Source organism: Siphateles boraxobius, unplaced genomic scaffold, assembly GCF_051911475.1.
Source record: "Siphateles boraxobius isolate OS27281-9 unplaced genomic scaffold, OSU_SipBor_1 137, whole genome shotgun sequence".
NCBI lineage: Eukaryota > Metazoa > Chordata > Actinopteri > Cypriniformes > Leuciscidae > Siphateles > Siphateles boraxobius.
The window spans coordinates 1,038,389-1,060,000 of NW_027508741.1; the positions used below are offsets into that span (position 1 = coordinate 1,038,389).

A 21,612-nucleotide genomic window follows, 5' to 3' on the forward strand; every position below is an offset into this window, starting at 1 on the left:
CCCGCCTCTGAAGCTGCTTCTTTATTGGCTGAGGCTCACGTCGTTCCAGCGATAGACGCGCCCAGGGATTTTGTGTATGACTCACGGTTACCATCTAGTGAGGATTTTAAGATTATGACAGAGAAACGAACCTAAACTGTATCAATAATTAAATAACAATAATAATGTTTTAATAAAGTTTTTGAACAGCAGACCTACTGTATTACTTATTTAGCATGTTACACATATTTAAGGATAAAGTTTCAGGTTTCATAAGTACATATTTGAACTGCTAACCCTCAACTTCTAAATTATATGAAGCTTTTTTTTAAATAATAAATCATTATCAAACATTATTGGTTATACATATAGGCCTACGTAACGATTGTTTTTTTAAATCAACATGATAAACAACAACTGATCTGTTAAGCATTAAATAAAAAGCAAAAAATTACAAAATGACATTAATGATGTATGTTTATTTATTTACAACATGAACATATATCAACCACAGGGGTAGAACTGCTTTTATTAACTCTATCATTTATATAGCCAAGAAAAAGTTCAGAACAGAAACACCATAAGTGTAAAAACAGATCGGGTTTGAATGCTGGGAAAATGTTTAGCAAGCGATTTACTAGCCCTGATTAACGGTATATGGGTGACTCTCCTGAAACACATCAAGAACAGAACATATTTTATGCAGAAATAAAAAGTAAATGATGTTTGGTTTACACAAAAACAAAAAATAAAACGTTTTCCCACATGGTTTTCATGGCAATTCAATTATATATGCATATATTTACAGTAGGCTAGTGTCCAAAAGTTATGTCTAGCCTAGGAAAATGTATATCTTCAAAAATGTGTAAAAATGTGTTGCTGTACTTGGAGTTGATTGTTTTATTTGTGATAATAACGCAATGAAACATGACAAATTGTGGCGACATCATTTTTGGCCAGAAATTATGAACACATGCAAAAATGAGAGAGAGACAATTAAATATTAATAACAGGTTATGTTTGCTTTTTCCTGTTAGCGTTTTGTGTTTCTATGCAGTTTTTTACATAGTAAAATAAAAACTTGTCGCTGTAGTTTGCCTTTTTCCCAAATAATTGTTTGGCTAATAATAAATACCTTAACCAAGTTTATTGTTATTGTTTGTTTAAAAATATACAATATTTCACATTTTGATGGTTTCATTAAACTTCTAGGGGTCATTAAAAACAAATTTCCCCTCCAGACATCACTTTTGCACACTACTGTATATATAACAGTATGCCATTATAATGGTTAGCCATTTACATTTAAAAAAAGATTTACATTTAGTTTATCCTGATGTAAATCATGTAAACTGATTAAAAAATGTAGTACACCTGTGCAATTTAACTATGCATTACATGATGTAATGGAAATATAATGCATATCCAAAGGACACTCTTGTGAAGACTATGAAATATAATATGTGTGCAATAGTTAGTTTTTGTGCACATTATGCATTTTGTTTGAATTGGGAAAAATAAGTCACAATAACAAAAATGTTAATGATTCTACCTGGACATATTTTAGTGAGATTCACCCATATCTTTTCTCACGTTTTTTGTGATATTTACACCTAATTTAAAAACACTAACAGAATTTACATAAATGACCAGCTGAGAAATATGTACTAATGGAGAAAAAAAATGCAAAACGTGTCATCTGATTTGTGCTGATATCACATGATAGCTGATGTAGATGATCATTGGTCGGTGTTTGTAAGGTCTTCTGCGTTTTTGCGATGGATTGCAGTATTCTGTTGTTTGGCGAACTCTGCGTAGTGTCCCTGTTTTCCCAGCAGTTCCTGAGGGCTTCCCTCCTCGACCACTTCTCCTTCTCGGAGGAAGACGATGTGATCTGCGTTCTCCACGCCGCTCAGTCTGTGTGTGATGAGCAGAACCGTGCAACTCTTCAGGTCCTTCTTCAGAGCGCTGAACACCTGAGAGAAGAAGAGGACGGGAAAAATCAATCTCTATTTATTTATGAAGCACGATAAAAACAATGGCGACTATTGCGCTGAACAATATAATTTAAATGAAACACGAAAAACGAAACAGAACATAATATGAAAATAAGACACAAATACACAATGTTTAGAAGAAAAAAAAACATATTTGAAACTCAGCGATTATAAGCCGTCTGGAAAAGATAGGTTTTTAATTTTGCTTTAAAGGACGGCCAAAAATGAACTTAGAGCTAAATAACACATGGGTCGAGTCGAGCGTTCTCTGGGATGTGTTTTCATGACAATCGAATGTACCCAGTTTTAACGTTTTAGTTTAACCACAGATTAGATTATAGCTTATAGAGTATGAGGCATCGAATAAATAAAAATAAAAATCGCTAGTTAATACCACTAACAAGGCTCAAAATAGCCCCGCACTAACACGCTAGCATAATTAATATAAAGACAGTAATTAACTTTATAAAGACAGTTCACTTCGCGTATATAGGCTATATACATAGTTAATATTAGTATAGTTAATTACTGTCTTTATATTAATTATAAATTACAAATCCACATTGAATTCGGTGTCGAAGTCGGTGAAAAGTGTTAATTGTCAGTGTTAATGCTGGTAACTTCGTTTTGTAATTCAATTCACGTTTATTTGTATAGCGGTTTTCACAATACACGTAATTTAAACGCAGCTTTACAGAAAAAGTCCACATTACAATTTAAAGTGATCTGTTATCAGAGGTAATTGTATAAGTTATGTATTTCAGAAATGTACATATACAAAATCACAGTTAGCTAAAAATGTATTGATTTAAACAATATAGTAATTTAATGCAGAAACAATGAGCTCATTGAAGTAATGAATACTTGTTTGTTAACATATGCACACAACTTTAAAACAAACAGGATACGGACAACCAGGAAAAGCTTTTGCATTCCAAGTTCTGGAGTAAAGCTCAATGAGGAACTAAAGCAATGTCCAAATTTAAAATCAAGTATTAAGATATGGTTTTTAAGGGATATAGGGATGAAGTAGGCGGGGAATAATTAGTGTTTTTGGGGCTAGTAATTATCTTCAGTTTCATGGTGTGTTATCATTACTTTTCTTTTTTTTTTTCCTGTACTTCTGAAATATATAATTTATTATTTCCTAATATAATTTGTAATGGACAATGACAAGAGTTAGAAAGTCTATGGCTGTAACTATTGTCAATTAATTTGTGTTATTCTTATCACTTTGATTTTTTTATTTGATTTTCATTTTCTTGTTGGATGTTCTTTTTTTATATAAATTCGAAATAAATTTAAAAAAAACAATTAAAAAAAAACATGATTATGACATTTAGAAAATATAGCATTGAAAGAAATATAGCGTAAGAAAAGCACAATAAAGTATTGCTCAAAGATCCGGTGTATATCTTACCCTGTGTTCACTCTCAGTGTCCAGTGAGCTCGTGGCGTCATCCAGAACCAGAACCTGCGGTTTCTGAATCAAAGCTCTGGCGATGGCGATGCGCTGCTTCTGTCCTCCGGAAACCTGACCGCCCTTCTCGCCCGCATCTGAACACCAAACAACACCTCTTACTTTCTAAAACTTTAGATCAGATATATATATTAGTGCTGTCAAACGATTAAAGTATTTAATCGCGATTAATCGCATTAATGTCATAGTTAACTCGCGATTAATCGCATTAATGTCATAGTTAACTCGCGATTAATCGCATTAATGTCATAGTTAACTCGCGATTAATCGCAATTAATGGCATAGTTAACTCGCGATTAATCGCATTAATGTCATAGTTAACTCGCGATTAATCGCATTAATGTCATAGTTAACTCGTGATTAATCACATTAATGTCATAGTTAACTCGTGATTAATCGCATTAATGTCATAGTTAACTCGCGATTAATCTCATTAATGTCATAGTTAACTCGCGATTAATCGCATTAATGTCATAGTTAACTCGCGATTAATCACATTAATGTCATAGTTAACTCGCGATTAATCGCATTAATGTCATAGTTAAGTCGTGATTAATCGCATTAATGTCATAGTTTAATCGCACATTTAATCGCACATTTTATCTATTCTAAATGTTTCTTGATTTCTTTTTGTCCCATTATTTTTTCTGATTTTAATGCTCTTATCAACATAAAAAAGTGGATCGGCTTGCTTTGTGCAAATGTTTTTTATTGAAAACAACATTGACAATACTGTGTTCAATTTCACACTAGAACATTCTCACTTGAAGCAAATAATCTCTCACACAATGTAACACTGTCCATCAATAAAAGGGTGAAGGAAAAACTGACGAGGTCCTGATATTGACGAGGGTTTGCAGAATTTGCATAAGCTGTGTGTGTGTGTGTGTGTGTGTGTGTGTGTGTGTGTGTGTGTGTGTGTGTGTGTGTGTGTGTGTGTGTGTGTGTGTGTGTGTGTGTGTGTGTGTGTGTGTGTGTGTGTGTGTGTGTGTGCTTGTCCATCAAGTGGTATTTCAGACTGGACGTGCTGCGATGACAGCTCAGTTCACAATGACAAAACACACAGATCACTTTGGTCTTGTCAAGAGAAACTTTCAATTCAGAATCTTATTGGCATCCATTTCGGCGTCTTGCGCTCGTCATCCACTCAAAACGTAACGTTAACCTACTATTTGGCCGGCTTGCAACAAGTGTGTTTACGCTCTAGCTAGATCAGCTTGCGCTTTGGTCGATGAAGCAACAAAACGTCCTCGCGCGGCGCAAGCCATTGAAATGAATGTGTTTCATAGCGCAGCGCTGCACATGCCGCGTCCTGTTGCAGAAAAACTACATATTTTGCTAGGCCAAAAAGCATGTTAATCTCGCGGAAAAAAATGTATCACGTTAAAATGCGTTAACGCCGTTAATAACGCGTTTAATTGACAGCCCTAATATATATATATACAGTAGTCAACATTTGAAGTGGATCAAAAAAGTGAATCAAAGTTGTCCTAAGACAAGAACGGGTATTGTTCAAAATTCATGTATAACTTTGATGAAAGTTTTTGATCCACTTCAAATGTTGACTACTGTGTATATATGGTTACTATAAGTACTATTAAAGAGGTACAATTGTGCGTTTTTTAAAAGTTCATCTTTCTTTAGTGTGTAATGTTGCTGTTTCAGCATGAAAAAGCTCTGGAAAGTAACAGTTATTCTCTATATCAGTGTCAGTGTTCCTGAACTCCTGAAACGCCTCCATTGTATCTTGAGTTTCTTCCGGGAACGAACACGTCACAATATTCCTCATTATAATAATTCATACGCAGAATAAAGGGGCGGGGCCTGGTTGAGTTAGTTAGTAGTGTGTTAAACTGGCGGTTATGGTAAGGGGCGGGACATTTCCCAAAACACACTCGAAGCGCTCGACCAATCACAACACACTGATCCAGCTGACCAATCAGAGCTCAGTGTGCTTTTCAGAAGGAGGGGCTTCATAGAGACAGGAAGTAAACTGGGGTGTGTTTCCCGAAAGCATCGTTAGTCAACTATGTTTGCAAGTTCCTTCGTTATCAGCAGTTTAACTAGTGTGTGTTTCTTAAAAACATCGTTCCAACGAACATTCGCAAACAGCATCGCAGAGTTGTGTGTTTGTGATGGCAGATCTCGACCTGCGGTTAGAAGAAGAGTTTCTAGTTTTCATCACATGTGACTCAATAAATCCTGATCTTGAGACAAATAAGAGCAATCTATATCTTTTATTTAGAGCACATACAAATGTCATTTACGTCTTTTAGTTTGTCAGGAGATTTAAAGTGTAGTTTCTGAAGAGTGCGCATGTGTGAACGAGCTCTAGTGTGTGAGAACGAGACCAGGAGCCATCTTTGGAAAACGCAGTTCGTGGTTCGACTGGTCGAGACTGTTTTCCAAAGATATTATTTAGCGCTAGTTTCATTTGATTTTTGGCTGGAATTGTCCTTTAATCTCGCCATGAGCTATTATAGTGAGTTTCACAAAGTGTTTAAGACTCACCCGTGTCATATCCTTTAGGTAAACTAGAAATGAAATCGTCAGCATTGGCCAGCTTGGCAGCAGCGTGTATTTCTTCATCCGAGGCGTTTTCTTTGCCATATTTGATGTTTTCCCGCACAGACCGAGCAAACAGCACCGGCTCCTGTGACACCACACTAATCTGAGAGCGTGGAGATTAAACGAGGTCAGCAAACAGAGAAACCCAGACACTTTTATTTATATTCACTTACATGCAGCTGTTAGTATAGAGCAAATAATAGGATTACCTTCTCATGCAGATATTTGTCCTTGTAGCTCAACAGTGGCTTCTGGTCCAATAAAATCTGCCCATTTTGAGGCTGGTAAAATCTCTCCAGCAAACTCACAATAGTGGTTTTTCCAGAACCTGACGGACCCACTAGAGCCGTGATCTGGCCCGGCTTCAGCTCGAGAGAAACGCTCTAGAAGCACCAACAACACAGTCTTTCATTAAATATACAGTAGTGGCAAAAGCAGATATCCAGTCCATCTTAATCCTTTATTCAAATATTATTAAAGATTTTATAAGCGTAGTTATGCTTGGAGTCAATTTTTGTGATAACACAATGAAACATGTCAAATTGTGTGTGTCACATAATTTTATGGCCAGAAATTATGAACACATGCAAAATCAAGAGAGAACCAAGAAAATATTAATAATTGATTATGTTGTAGTCAATGTTTGCATTTTCCTGACAGATTTTTGTATTTCTATGCAGTTTTTTGTAGCTGTAGTTTTCCTTTTTTGCAAAATAATTTTGTCAGATAAATACCTCAACCAAGATTAGTGTTTTTTTCTTTCCTCATATATATAATATATATAATATTTTCTGAACTTGAAGGATCATTGAAAAAAAACATCGCTCCGAACATCGCTTTTGTATGAAAGCTTGTTTCCGCCACAGAAAAAAAACAATTTAAAAGATAATTGTGACTTTATATCTCACAATTCTGACTTTATATCTCACAATTCTGACTTTATATCTCATAATTTTGACTTTATATATCATAATTCTGACTTTATATCTCACAATTCTGACTTAATATCTCACGATTCTGACTTTATATCTCGCAATTCTGACTTTATAGCTCACAATTCTGACTTTATATCTGGCAATTCTGACTTAATATCTCACAATTCTGACTTTATATCTCGCAATTCTGACTTAATATCTCACAATTCTGACTTTATATCTCATAATTCTGACTTTATATCTCACAATTCTGACTTTATATCTCACAATTCTGACTTTATATCTCGCAATTCTGACTTTATATCTCACAATTCTGACTTTATATCTCACAATTCAGACTTTATATCTCACAATTCTGACTTTATATCTCGCAATTCTGACTTTATATCTCACAATTCTGACTTTATATCTCACAATTCTGACTTTATATCTCACAATTCTGACTTTATATCTCGCAATTCTGACTTTATATCTCACAATTCTGACTTTATATCTCACAATTCTGACTTTATATCTCACAATTCTGACTTTATATCTCGCAATTCTGACTTTATATCTCACAATTCTGACTTTATATCTCACAATTCAGACTTTATATCTCACAATTCTGACTTTATATCTCATAATTCTGACTTTATAACACGCAATTGTGGGTTTATATCATGCAATTCTTACTTTTTTTCTCGGAATTCTGAGGAACAAAAAGAGTCAAATATGTGAGATAAAAAGTCGCAATTACCTTTTTTTTTTATTCAGTAGTGGAAACAAGCTTTCATAATTTTACTTTTTTATCAATTAATTTTACCATAATTTGTCACATTTTTTACATATTTGTTTTTTTTTTCCATTACAGTAATGAGAATGAGATTTCTTTCAGTGCATTACATTAATTTAAGCATTAAAATGTGCTTTATTGTCAAATAGAGTGTCCTAATACAAAACAGGCTTTATTTTCTTTGAACATAACTTCGTATTTTGTGAAATGTAATAGGAGCTTTGTCAATGCACACCTTCAGCACATCTGTGTCGGGTCGCTTCGGATAAGCAAAGGTGATATTTCTGAAGCACACGTGTCCGTTTAGAGTTGGAGGAGCGAGAGATCCGTCTGGAGGAACATCGGGCTTTCGGTCCACATACTCGAAGATCTTTTCTGAAGCACCGACCGCCTTCTTTACATGCGGCCAGTAAGACATCAGAACCTGTGACACAAGCGGCAGGGATTTCAAGGCACAAACTGGACTAGAAGAAAAAAACAGTGGCAGTTTCTCATGTAAAAGTCAATGCTAGGCTGTTGTGAGCGGGTTCTGGTGCTCTTCGGTCGTTTTTGACCGAAAAAGTTTACATTTGTTTTTTTGTTGATGTTTTTTTTCTTCATTGGAATGGTACGAAACGTGGTAAAGGTTTTGGCACTTGCTATGTGAACAAAAAATTATTCGAACAGGTTAAATGGTCCTGAAAAAAATAGTCACACTTGTTTTCCTCGCAGTCAAAAATGAGCGCATTGGAAACGAATGGGAGACGAATTTCCTCTAGTGGAAGCGTTTGGTAGTGCAGCCGAACACAATCTCACTGAAAGCTCATTTTGTTGAGATATCAACTTTAAATTTTGAACACAACTTGTTTAGAAATATGGCTTTGATTTTCTCACAGTTATAGAGTAAAACATGTTTTCGAAAAAAAAATTGTAAAAATAATCGTAAAATTCTGTAATTTTTTTTAAGTTCACTTTTTAAAACTTTTTTCCCTTCAGCAATAATCTGCCAAGTGTCATCTTAAAAGAGATCAAACTTAAATCTGTGCTCTAAAGCTTTCAAAAATTACGACATTTTATTTTCAGGACTATGCTCAAAAAGTGAATAAATGTATAATAAATACAGCGTAAATATAATTTAGTACCATAAAATAATATCAAAATATTAAATAAAAAACATTATTAAACTACAATATCGTTCATTCATTTAATTTAAATAAAAAAATGTATTTTAGTTATTTTTGATCACCACACGAAGAGCACCAGAGGCTTAAAGATGTTTAAATAGTGATGCATGGATTTGAGGGATTACCTCCACAGCTGATGTGAACTGAAGCTCATACAGCACAAAGGAAACCAGATCACCGCTACTGACATCACTTCCTGTCACAAGCCGTCCTCCATAATACAGTATACTGACTTTCAAAGCCAAACTGGACATCTGAAAAACGCACATTTGATTTAAAACTCTTGACTTCAGGATGCATTTGAAATCGCTCTAATATTTAAAGCAGTGTTTGTTCCAGGATGCATACGTGACCCTGGATCACAAAACCAGTCACGAGTCGCACGGGTATATTTGTGGCAATAGCCAACAATACATTGTATATGTCAAAATTATTGATTTTTATTTTTTATGCCAAAAATCATTAGGATACTAAGTAAAGATCATGTTCCATGAAGATATTTTGTAAATTTCCTACCGTAAATATTTAAAAAAATTATCGTTGTGTGTATGCAGCACAATCGCGAACATATATGGACAACTTTAAATGCGATTTTTTTTCAATGTTTAGATTTTTTTGCACCCTCAGATTCCAGATTTTCAATAGTTGTATATCAGCCAAATATTGTCCTATCCTAACAAACCACACATCAATGGAAAGCTTATTTATTCAGCTTTCATGTGATGTATAAACCTAAAAAAACATTGACTGGTTTTGTGGTCCAGTGTCACATATGTTCAAAATTAATACTCTGCACAGAGTGCATAAAATAGGTTTGTAAAAATGTGCATTATACCAACAAAACTCACACTATTGGTCCAGGTTGAGGCAGCGTAAGCAGCGGCTTCCACTTTGTTCAGGGCGTACGTTCCTTCTAAACACTTCTTGTACCTCTCGGTTTCCCCCTCCTCGTTAGCAAAGCTCCGCACCGTCTTCATGGACGAGAACGTTTCCGTCGCAACATCGTTGGCTTTCGCGAGAGATTCTTGCACTTGCACAGAAAGTTTCTGAGAGGGAAACATTAGCACACATCAACACAAATGCACCTGAGGAACTTGATAAAAAAAAACATGTGTGATTGGAAACATATGCATATCTTTCTGATAACATTTGGAAAAAGCTGGTTGATTTTATTTCTGTTTGATCTTAAAGTCATTGTGAAATTTTTATTTACATGATAGAATTCTTAAGACAAAATAGGCAAAAACATGTATTTTTCATGAACTGGTAGATTTTGAGATTCTGGGCTCTTTTGACTGTATGACTTTCAGACTAATGCGAAGACGACATCCAGAATAATAAATGCCTATTTCTTTACACTTTATCTATTTGCCTCTTTTTTACAGAGTAAATGAGATACTATTATAGTTTTTATTAATATACTGAATCAGCTCTTTATGTAATTTTTGTTAGTTTTTAAGTAATTTTGTTGTGTTTTTGACATTATATATATATATTTTTTTTTTATTATAATTATTTTAATACAAGTTAAACTAGATTAGAATGCAAAAATGTTGCCTTTGCAACCAGCTGAAATAAAATACATTTAAGTTCTTTATTTTATATTTTATTTCAGTTAAGATTTATTTAATTTCACTTTTGTTTTTTATGGTTTTAGTTTCAAATTCAGTTTTTAGTTAACTATAATTACCCGGGTTCGCGTATCATTTGTCTGATTCATTTAACATTTTACTCCTTAAAAACTTGCTGTTGATAGTATTTTCTGATTTATGGGGTGATAAAAATTTGCTATCCAATGTTCAAATTTCTGTTCTGTAAATGCATGCAAATAAGGGCATGTTTAATTAGATTATATAATGCAACTTTTGCATTATAAACCTAACATTTTTTAATATGTTAAATATGAGGGAAGAACAAAACACTAACTTGGTTAAAGAAAGTAAAACTACAGCTAGAAGTTTTATTTTACTATGCAAAAAAAAAAATGCTTAGAAAAACAGGAAAAAGTCAACATTGACTACGACATAATCAGGTAATACTAGCTCTCTCGTTTTTGCACATGTTCAAAATTTCATTGTGTTTTTATCACAAATAAAACAATTGAGTCCAAGCACAACTACCCAATATGCCCAATATAATTTGAATTTGTATAAAGGCTGAAGATTCCAATTTTTTCTCACCCGGGACGTCACTTTTGGCCACCGCTATATGACTAATATATAATAAAATTAATAATCAATAGGCGCGTTTCCATTACAGATTTGCGCAAAACATTTGCGTTTTTTTTCTAAATGGCGACAAAAAACGATTGCGAAAAGACGGCGTTTCCATTAACCGATGTTTTGCGACTAAAACGCCATTTTTTCCTCTCGCGAGTCATTCCAAACGTGGTGACGGATGCTGGTAGATTTACGTATATATCAGTCACTGCACTGGCCATTATTAATCAAAGTAGACGTGTGTGTGTTTTCCAAGCATTAATGGCAAGGAAAGACTCTTATACTGTGAGCGGTTCATATGAGGAGTTTCTGGGTGTTTCTCACTCATTTCTGCTTCGAGGTCGTGATTGTGGCGTTTCTTTGAGGTTTAGAATCCAGTATTCCTGTAATTATTTTGTCTTTTATGAATTTAATAAATGTATGAATCTGTCCAAACATACCACGTCATCTACGTCAGGTGACTGTAATTGCGCAAAAACTGTTTCCAATGCAGTTTTGCGAAATATTTATTTTTCGAATTGCCTGAAAAACCTCATCATGCGAGCGTAAAATCTTTTTTGCGATAAAGGGCGTATTTTCAATTCGCAATTTCAGTTTGCGCAATTTGAAGGGTAATGGAAACACGGCTCATGTTACCTGGTAGAACCGGCCGGAAAATTCTGGGATGATCCAGATGATGGGGAGGCCGAGAGCGGTGAAGATGGACAGTCTGGCGGAGAGCAACATCATGGAGCCGAAGAGGAAGATTATGCGCATGAAGTACCACATCAGCAGACTCAACTTCTCACTCAGAGACTCACTCATGGTGTTGGTGTCGGTGGTGATGCGAGACACGATGTCACCTGGACGAAACCGGTAGAAGTGCTTTTTAATTCGTCACATCTCTATGGAATTTCGATGTTAAATGTCTTTTGACTGTAGTAAAATGAATGGAAAAACTGACACTTCAAATCAAGATTTCAAACAAAAAATATCTAAACCTTGACAAAAAGAATGTCTAAATATATATCCAAAATCCACAACCTAATAAAAGTAAGTAATTAAGCCTAAAGCCTCTTTATATACAGCTATATCTAGTGGTTACACCATGGCATTACAGATATTACACACCAGATGACACTATTCTGCCTTCAAAAAACTGGATTTTAAAGGCATTGTCTCTATTTTAACATGAAACTCTCAGAAAAAAAGGTACAAAAGCTGTCTAAGAGCTGTCAAACCCCTTCAAAAGGGTTCTAATATGTACCATTTAGGTACTAATATGTACACTGTTGGTATCAATATGTACCTTTGAGGGACTAATATGCCCTCTTTAGGTACAAAGGTGTTCCTTTTGAAAAGGTACCGCCGCAGTGACAGCTTTTGTACCTTTTTTTCTGAGAATGCAGCGTTAATTATAAAATACAAAAATAAAAGTGACAGCATGAGTTAAAATGATCAAGACAGAATCAGCAGCAACACTCATATGATACAGTTGAAAAAATACCTGTGGAAGCTTTATCGAAGAAGGCAATATCTTGTTTCAGCACCGACTGGAAGACGAGCGCTTGGATGGACGTGTGTATTCGGCTCATGGTGATGTTGTAGATGAGGTCACACACAAACTCACACACAGCGCTGAAGAAAACAGGTGGAAATCCTGAGATGTGCTTTTATCTTTAATGCATTAAAGGTGTTGTTTATCTTTAAATCCTACTTCAAAAGTTTTTTAAAAGCTTCTGCTCCCCAAGGCTGCATTTATTTGATCAAAAATAAAGTACAAATTGTGAACATTTTTACAATGTAAAATAGCTGCGTGATTATATAGTAAAGTGCAATTTATTCCTGTGATCAAAGCTGAATTTACAGCATCATTACTCCAGTCTTCAGTGTCACATGATCCTTCAGAAATCACTATAATATGATGATTTGATGCTCAAGAAACATTTTTTTTCTAGGATTCTTTGATGAATAGAAAGAACAGCATTTATTTTGTAACATTATAAATGTCCTCACTTTTGATCAGTTTAATGTGTCCTTGCTGAGTAAAAGTCTCACTAAACCCAAACTTTTGAACAGTAGTGTACAAGATTGTCTTTGTGGTCTCACCTCATAATGGTCATCAGGGTCATGACAGTGATAGCATGATTAAAGGCCTCAGGTTCGTCCTCATTCATGATCCAGTCTGTCATTTTACCGGTGTAATGAGGAATCGCCATTTCACCTGTGTGAAAATATGCATGTAAATATGCATGTAATTATGCATGCAAATATGCATGTAATTATGCATGTAATTATGCATGTAAATATGCTTGTAATTATGCATGAAAATATGCATGTAATTATGCATGTAATTATGCATGTAATTATGCATGTAAATATGCATGTAATTATGCATGTAAATATGCATGTAAATATGCATGTAATTATGCATGTAAATATGCATGTAATTATGCATGTAAATAATCATGTAATTATGCATGTAAACATGCATGTAAATAAGCATGAAAATATGCATGTAAATATGCATGTACATATGCATGTAATTATGCATGTAATTATGCATGTAAATATGCATGTAAATATGCAAGTAATTATGCATGTAAATATGCATGTAAATATGCATGTAAATATGCATGTAAATATGCATGTTCATGTGTATATCTTCTAATTTGCTTACAGACAAAAAGAAACATGCTTTATTATCATTGACCCAAATTATTGTGCAATCTCTACATCTAGGAGAATCAATAAGTTCCTGAAAAGTGTGTTTGCAAACTTGGCATGGTTTTGTGTGCCGAACAACTATCAGAGCAAACTTGACCAAAAGTGAAACTAAAAGTGATATGCGATCACATTTAACTTTCTTTCATTTGACAGACTATATAAGTTTTAAATTACACTGTAGGCTAGATTTCAAGGTAATTATTTACAGATCATAAAGCCATAACAGGAAATGGAGCCAGATACATTAATAACACAATATTTACTCAAATTGTAATACGTTAAATAAAAATTTAAATAAATAAAAGGGCATTCTGTATTGTCTATGCAATGTATCTAAAAATATTTAAAATATAGAAAAGAAAAGAAATAATAATAAAAAATAGAAAAAATTATTCTAATAAAAAGAATCAAAAATGTAATGATTTAAATAAACAAATAATACATCTAACAATACAGTAATGTAGTAATAGCAACAAAATATTTTACAAATAATATTTTAATTTTATATTATATCAATTGCACAAGGATTATCATATTTGGGGATAATTTTTATTTGTGATAAACATGCCAAACTGTGTGTGACCAGAAATTATGAACTCATGTAAAAACAAGAGAGAATCAATAAAATATTAGGAAATACTGCAATGTATGCTTTTACCTGTCACTTTTGTTTTTCTATTCTATTTTTTACATGGTAAAATAAAACTTGTAGCTGTAGTTTGCCTTTTTTCCCCATAATTTTGTCAGAGAAATACGTTAACCAAGTTTAGTGTTTTGTTTTTCACTCAAGGTATAAAATATTCTCCTCATTTTGATGGTTTATTTGAACTTTAGGGTCTTTAAAAACAAATATCACTTCTGCCCACTACTGTACAGTATGTATGACACAAAACAATAAACACATTTTTACCTAACGAAGATATAACCACAAAGAAGAAGACGGCTGCAAAGCGTCCACTGAAGGGCTTCATGTATCCCAGCAGCCTTTGCAGCGAAGCCTTGCCCTTCTGCTCTGTTTTCTGCTTTTTGGCTGTTGGCAGGAGAGTGAGTACATGGCGCTTCCACAGCAACAGAGACAAAGCCAACACCAAATACCCCTGCAGAAGCTGAAATATAATCGGATTTTAATACACACACATCTGCCATTTCAAATACTCTTCCAGGTATCTGTTTGCCATTTAACCCTCTGGTGGCTCGATCATTTTAGACTGAATTTTAAAAAAAAAATATCGCTACTTCATCGGAATGTAACTAGATTTGATTCGAAAAATCATCAAACAAATATAAACTGGTGTGACTGTAACACAAAGCAAGTTTTTGCAAATGCGTGAAATAAAATCAATAATACAGCACAAGCAGCAAGGAAGGGGTTAAACTCTAAAACACACACACACACACACACAATACATTATTATAACCCGATACACTATTATACACACACAAATGAACTGGTGTGGCTGTAACAATATGGCAAAATTGAGCCAGAAGACTCAAATAAGAGTCTGATAAAGAATTTCTTTTCAATTTGTTACATCTTTATTTAATTTTGATGTTAAATGTCTTTTGACTGTAGTAAAATTAAAAGAAACACGGACACTTCAAATCTGTTTCAAACTAAAAATATTCAAAGCTTGACAAAATTTGTCTCTGAGAAGGTCTAAATATATATCCAAATCCACAAGCTTATAAAAGTAATTATGTTTAAATCCTCTTTTTATACAGCTATATAGTAATCTAGTGATTACACTATTACAGATATTGTTCTTTTTTACTCCCACCAGATGACACTAATCTATGGAAGCTCGTTTCCGCCACAGAATGAAAAATAAAAAAGGTAATTGCGACTTTTTATAAAGTCACAATTGTGTTATAAAGTCAGAATTAGGTGATATAAAGTAGCAATTGTGTGTTATAAAGTCAGAATTAGGTGATATAAAGTCGCAATTGTGTGTTATAAAGTCAGAATTGGGTGATATAAAGTCGCAATTGTGTGTTATAAAGTCAGAATTAGGTGATATAAAGTAGCAATTGTGTGTTATAAAGTCAGAATTGGGTGATATAAAGTCGCAATTGTGTGTTATAAAGTCAGAATTAGGTGATATAAAGTAGCAATTGTGTGTTATAAAGTCAGAATTAGTTGATATAAAGTAGCAATTGTGTTATAAAGTCAGAATTAGGTGATATAAAGTCGCAATTGTGTTATAAAGTCAGAATTAGGTGATATAAAGTCGCAATTGTGTTATAAAGTCAGAATTAGGTGATATAAAGTAGCAATTGTGTGTTATAAAGTCAGAATTAGGTGATATAAAGTCGCAATTGTGTGATATAAAGTCAGAATTAGGTGATATAAAGTCGCAATTGTGTTATAAAGTCAGAATTAGGTGATATAAAGTCGCAATTGTGTTATAAAGTCAGAATTAGGTGATATAAAGTCGCAATTGTGTGATATAAAGTCAGAATTAGGTGATATAAAGTCGCAATTGTGTGATATAAAGTCAGAATTAGGTGATATAAAGTCGCAATTGTGTGATATAAAGTCAGAATTAGGTGATATAAAGTCGCAATTGTGTTATAAAGTCAGAATTAGGTGATATAAAGTCGCAATTGTGTTATAAAGTCAGAATTAGGTGATATAAAGTCGCAATTGTGTTATAAAGTCAGAATTGGGTGATAAAGTCGCAATTGTGTTATAAAGTCAGAATTGGGTGATATGAAGTCGCAATTTTGTGTTATAAAGTCAGAATTAGGTGATATAAAGTCGCAATTGTGTGTTATAAAGTCAGAATTAGGTGATATAAAGTCGCAATTGTGTTATAAAGTCAGAATTAGGTGATATTAAGTCGCAATTGTGTTATAAAGTCAGAATTATGTGATATTAAGTCGCAATTGTGTGTTATAAAGTCAGAATTAGGTGATATAAAGTCGCAATTGTGTTATAAAGTCAGAATTAGGTGATATAAAATGTCGCAATTGTGTTATAAAGTCAGAATTGGGTTATATAAAGTCGCAATTGTGTGTTATAAAGTCAGAATTAGGTGATATTAAGTCGCAATTGTGTGTTATAAAGTCAGAATTAGGTGATATAATGTCGCAATTGTGTTATAAAGTCAGAATTAGGTGATATAAAATGTCGCAATTGTGTTATAAAGTCAGAATTAGGTGATATAAAGTCGCAATTGTGTGTTATAAAGTCAGAATTAGGTGATATTAAGTCGCAATTGTGTGTTATAAAGTCAGAATTAGGTGATATAATGTCGCAATTGTGTTATAAAGTCAGAATTAGGTGATATAAAATGTCGCAATTGTGTTATAAAGTCAGAATTAGGTGATATAAAGTCGCAATTGTGTGTTATAAAGTCAGAATTAGGTGATATTAAGTCGCAATTGTGTGTTATAAAGTCAGAATTAGGTGATATAATGTCGCAATTGTGTTATAAAGTCAGAATTAGGTGATATAAAATGTCGCAATTGTGTTATAAAGTCAGAATTAGGTGATATAAAGTCGCAGTTGTGTTATAAAGTCAGAATTGGGTGATATAAAGTAGCAATTGTGTAATAAAGTCAGAATTAGGTGATATAAAGTAGCAATTGTGTTATAAAGTCAGAATTAGGTGATATAAAGTAGCAATTGTGTTATAAAGTCAGAATTAGGTGATATAAAGTAGCAATTGTGTTATAAAGTCAGAATTAGGTGATATAAAGTAGCAATTGTGTTATAAAGTCAGAATTAGGTGATATAAAGTAGCAATTGTGTTATAAAGTCAGAAATGGGTGATATAAAGTCGCAATTGTGTTATAAAGTCAGAATTGGGTGATAAAGTCGCAATTGTGTTATAAAGTCAGAATTGGGTGATATGAAGTCGCAATTTTGTGTTATTAAGTCAGAATTAGGTGATATAAAGTAGCAATTGTGTTATAAAGTCAGAATTAGGTGATATAAAGTCGCAATTGTGTTATAAAGTCAGAATTGTGTGATATAAAGTCAGAATTAGGTGATATTAAGTCGCAATTGTGTGTTATAAAGTCAGAATTAGGTGATATAAAGTCGCAATTGTGTTATAAAGTCAGAATTAGGTGATATAAAATGTCGCAATTGTGTTATAAAGTCAGAATTAGGTGATATAAAGTCGCAATTGTGTGTTATAAAGTCAGAATTAGGTGATATTAAGTCGCAATTGTGTGTTATAAAGTCAGAATTAGGTGATATAAAGTCGCAATTATGTTATAAAGTCAGAATTAGGTGATATAAAGTCGCAATTGTGTTATAAAGTCAGAATTGGGTGATATGAAGTCGCAATTGTGTGTTATAAAGTCAGAATTAGGTGATATAATGTCCCAATTGTGTTATAAAGTCAGAATTAGGTGATATAAAGTCACAATTATGTGTTATAAAGTCAGAATTAGGTGATATAAAGTCGCAATTGTGTTATAAAGTCAGAATTGGGTGATATGAAGTCGCAATTATGTGTTATAAAGTCAGAATTAGGTGATATAAAGTAGCAATTGTGTTATAAAGTCAGAATTAGGTGATATAAAGTCGCAATTGTGTTATAAAGTCAGAATTGTGAGATAAATGTCGCAATAATCTTTTAAAATGTTTTATTCTGTGGTGAAAACAAGCTTCCATACTAATCTGGCTTCAAAAAAATGGATTTTAAATGCATTGTCTCTATTTTAACATAAATACAGCTTTAATAGAAAAACACCAACAAAAAAAGGTTGGTTTTTTTTACATTATTTTCAATTTGGGAAAAATCTGTCATAATTATTGCATAAATAAAACATTTCTCAAAATACAAAAGAAAAAATATATTTTTGAACAAAAATGTTGTTCCCAACATTGATTTTATTAAGAACAAAAAAATGTTCACTATTTACCGTGACTCCCAGTCCCAAATGCACAATAGCAGAGGGTTAGGGTTCGGGTTAAATGTATTACGGCACATCTTACCCCTTGCCAGGTGTGCCAACCCCACACCAGCTCCACAGTAGACCTGCCACAAGCCCTGAGAAACGAGATATACACCGGATAGAGAAGGCCGTGAACCACAGCCGTCTGAACCCCCTCGAATCCTCTCATCCACGCCGGGCTGCCGGAGTAGGAGAAGGACAGGAAGAGGAGGAGAGCGGCTCGGACCAGTCCACCGGCCCACAGCGTGACGAACGCATGATTGATGAAGGACGGGGACAGCTGGATGGCACCGATGAACATCACTGTGAACACGTCTACACACAACGCCAACAGGCCGAACAGAGGAACGGCCATCTTATCCTTCATCTCCAGCACTGCCAAACAAATATTAGGATCAAATACACTTTGCAATGACAAACAACCAGAGTTATATGTGCAATGAACATGTAGTTATCACATTACAACCCTGCTGAAAACAAACAAAGAGATAAATCTATCCTGAGCTGGTTTAAGCTGGTCTCAGTCGCAGGCTGGTTTTCAATGGGGTTTTTTAGGGCACTTTTTTTTTTTTAGCTGGCCAAAAAAAACAGCTAAACCCAGCTGAACACCAGCTTGGCCAGTCTGGAAGCCTAGGCTGGTTTTAGCTGTTTATTTTCCCAGCAGGGAATGTGTACTAAGTAAAAGAATGGTATATTTAGTTCAATGTGGGTGAATCAGTTTCACTTTCACTCTAAAATTAATTTTCATTTAAGTTCATTGAGATTTGCTTACGTAATAGCGCGTTCAATAACTAAGCAATTTGTTTGCAAGTCAAAGTTAGTAGATAATTACTTAAAAGTTGTGTATGTTTAAAGATTTCCCAGCAGTGCATTCAGACAACATGTCCTTGAAAAGAAAGAATGAAACAGTACGTACCTTGAAAATACCTATTGAAACTCTCGAGATATTTAAAGAATCGATGTGTTTTAGTGTCGCCGTCACATTTATTTAATATATTATCGTTTAAAATAAGTAGCTAAACAAGAGAGGTGAGAATGCTGTGCGAGAACCTCCATACAGCGTCCGAATCTGAAACCGAAAGTATGAACAACTGCAAGGAGGAAACCCCCCTCTAAAATAATGAATATTCATAAGGCACCGTGACGTTATCCAAATAGTCCGACCTCATTGGTTCAGAGTCAGACGATGGTGGGCATCAGCTGGCCAATCACTGAGGGCTTGTCTTAAAAAATATGCATAATGTTGCATGTCTGACTCTCTCTTGTGTGGATGTTTTAAGCTCTTTTTGTGAAGAAAAAGTACATACTTTTGAGTTTGTAGCAAAAGAGTAGGCAAGCTTTGGGACATACTATCACGTCATCTTTAATGGACAAATCTGTTAACGGATAGATCATCTTGTCACAGTTAAAATCCTCCGTCGCACGTTCATCTGCCAGTCATGGGTCTTTCATGCAGTCTCTTCTTATGTGTTTGCAATTTGAATATAATGATGCATTTAAAAGGTAATGGCTAAACGTATCTTTACAAAAGTTCACAATGCTGCTGCAGATGCAATATAATGTAGACAACATCGAATAAATACATTTTTGTCAGGTTAGATACTGATAATTAATCACTCAAACCCCTTTATCTAAACCTCTCTACATAACCGCCGGACTCGCGCGTCCTCCATATTTGTAGTTTTTTAACACTTTTCACTCGTGTTTGTAGTTCTAACCGAATCCTCGTCCAACGCGCGATTGGCTGTGGGCAATATTAGCCGTTTGAGTGCGCATTGATCTGCACTTTGGATTCTAACCGGAAATAGTAGACCATCCGGGTATCTTTGGAAAACTCATTTCAACATAGATGTACTTATTCTATTTTCGAATACTAATTAGGACGGATAGTATGCGAATTGGGACGCACCAGCAGTGTTGAAGCGCGTCTCGAAACCCCTGCATTCTCTTCCTGAACGTGGTCGCGTCTAATGGTACGTCACATACTCTAATTAATATACATGAGTATATAGTGTTATCCATAGACATCATATAGATGTCTCTATGATGTCTATGGTGTTATCCACCTCTCTGCTCATAAACGGAGGTCGTGCAGATAAATGCCACAATTTACATTGGCTGCTATTTTTTCGACATAATCCCAAAAAAGAAAAGTTAAAATAATTGGGTTTAATAATATATATTATTAAAATCCAGTAAAAAACATTAATATATATTATTAAAATCCAGTAAAAACATTAATGATGTAAAATATTTTTATAATTTAAAATAGCTGTTTTCTTTTTTAATATATTTTGAAATGTAATTTATTCAAAGCTGAATTTTCAGCATCATTACTCCAGTCTTCAGTTTCACATGATCCTTCAGAAATCAGTATAATATGATGATTTGATGCTCAAGAAACATTTATGATCATTATATCAGTGTTGAAAACAGTTCAGATTTGCTTCAGATTTTTTAGGTGGAGATCATAACTCGTTAATGAATAGAAAGGATTTATTTGAAATCACTTTTGATCATTATAATGCATCCTTTCCAGGGACGTGCATTGACCAGGGGCTCAAATGTAAAAAAGGGGCATATATATATATATATATATATATATATATATATATATATATATATATATATATGTGTGTATATATATATGATCTAAAATACAGAAAAAAACTGTAATATTAAAATATTACAACAATTTAAAATAGTGGATTTCTATTTTAATATAGTTACTTATAACCTTGGATACTATTTTTAGGATTCTGAGTTAAAAAAAAAATAATAAACAGAAAAGCATTTATTTAAATAGAAATATTTTGTACGAATATACACTATCGTTCAAAAGTTTGGGGTCAGTAATTTTCTTTCTTTCTTTCTTTTTG

The 21,612-nt window shown here is 33.7% G+C and overlaps 1 protein-coding gene across 2 annotated transcripts; it reads right to left on the reverse strand.

Annotated features, from left to right (window-relative positions):
• Positions 1–438: 438 nt before the first annotated feature.
• Positions 439–20,696, reverse strand: tap1 (transporter 1, ATP-binding cassette, sub-family B (MDR/TAP)). Of its 2 annotated transcripts, none has more exons than XM_077229952.1 (13): positions 20,643–20,696; positions 18,774–19,108; positions 14,733–14,928; positions 13,205–13,319; positions 12,603–12,733; positions 11,753–11,958; positions 9,746–9,943; positions 9,023–9,151; positions 7,970–8,158; positions 6,234–6,407; positions 5,968–6,127; positions 3,397–3,533; positions 439–1,955 (listed from the first exon to the last, which is right to left on the reverse strand). In XM_077229952.1, exons 2-13 carry the CDS (start codon positions 19,098–19,100, stop codon positions 1,719–1,721), a joined length of 2,199 nt encoding a protein of 732 aa, XP_077086067.1. In that variant the 5' UTR covers positions 19,101–19,108; positions 20,643–20,696; the 3' UTR covers positions 439–1,718. The 2 variants fall into 2 exon arrangements, with proteins under 2 accessions (XP_077086067.1, XP_077086066.1); XM_077229951.1 differs by lacking the exon at positions 20,643–20,696 and adding an exon at positions 19,650–19,950.
• Between the last annotated feature and the right edge of the window lie 916 nt (positions 20,697–21,612).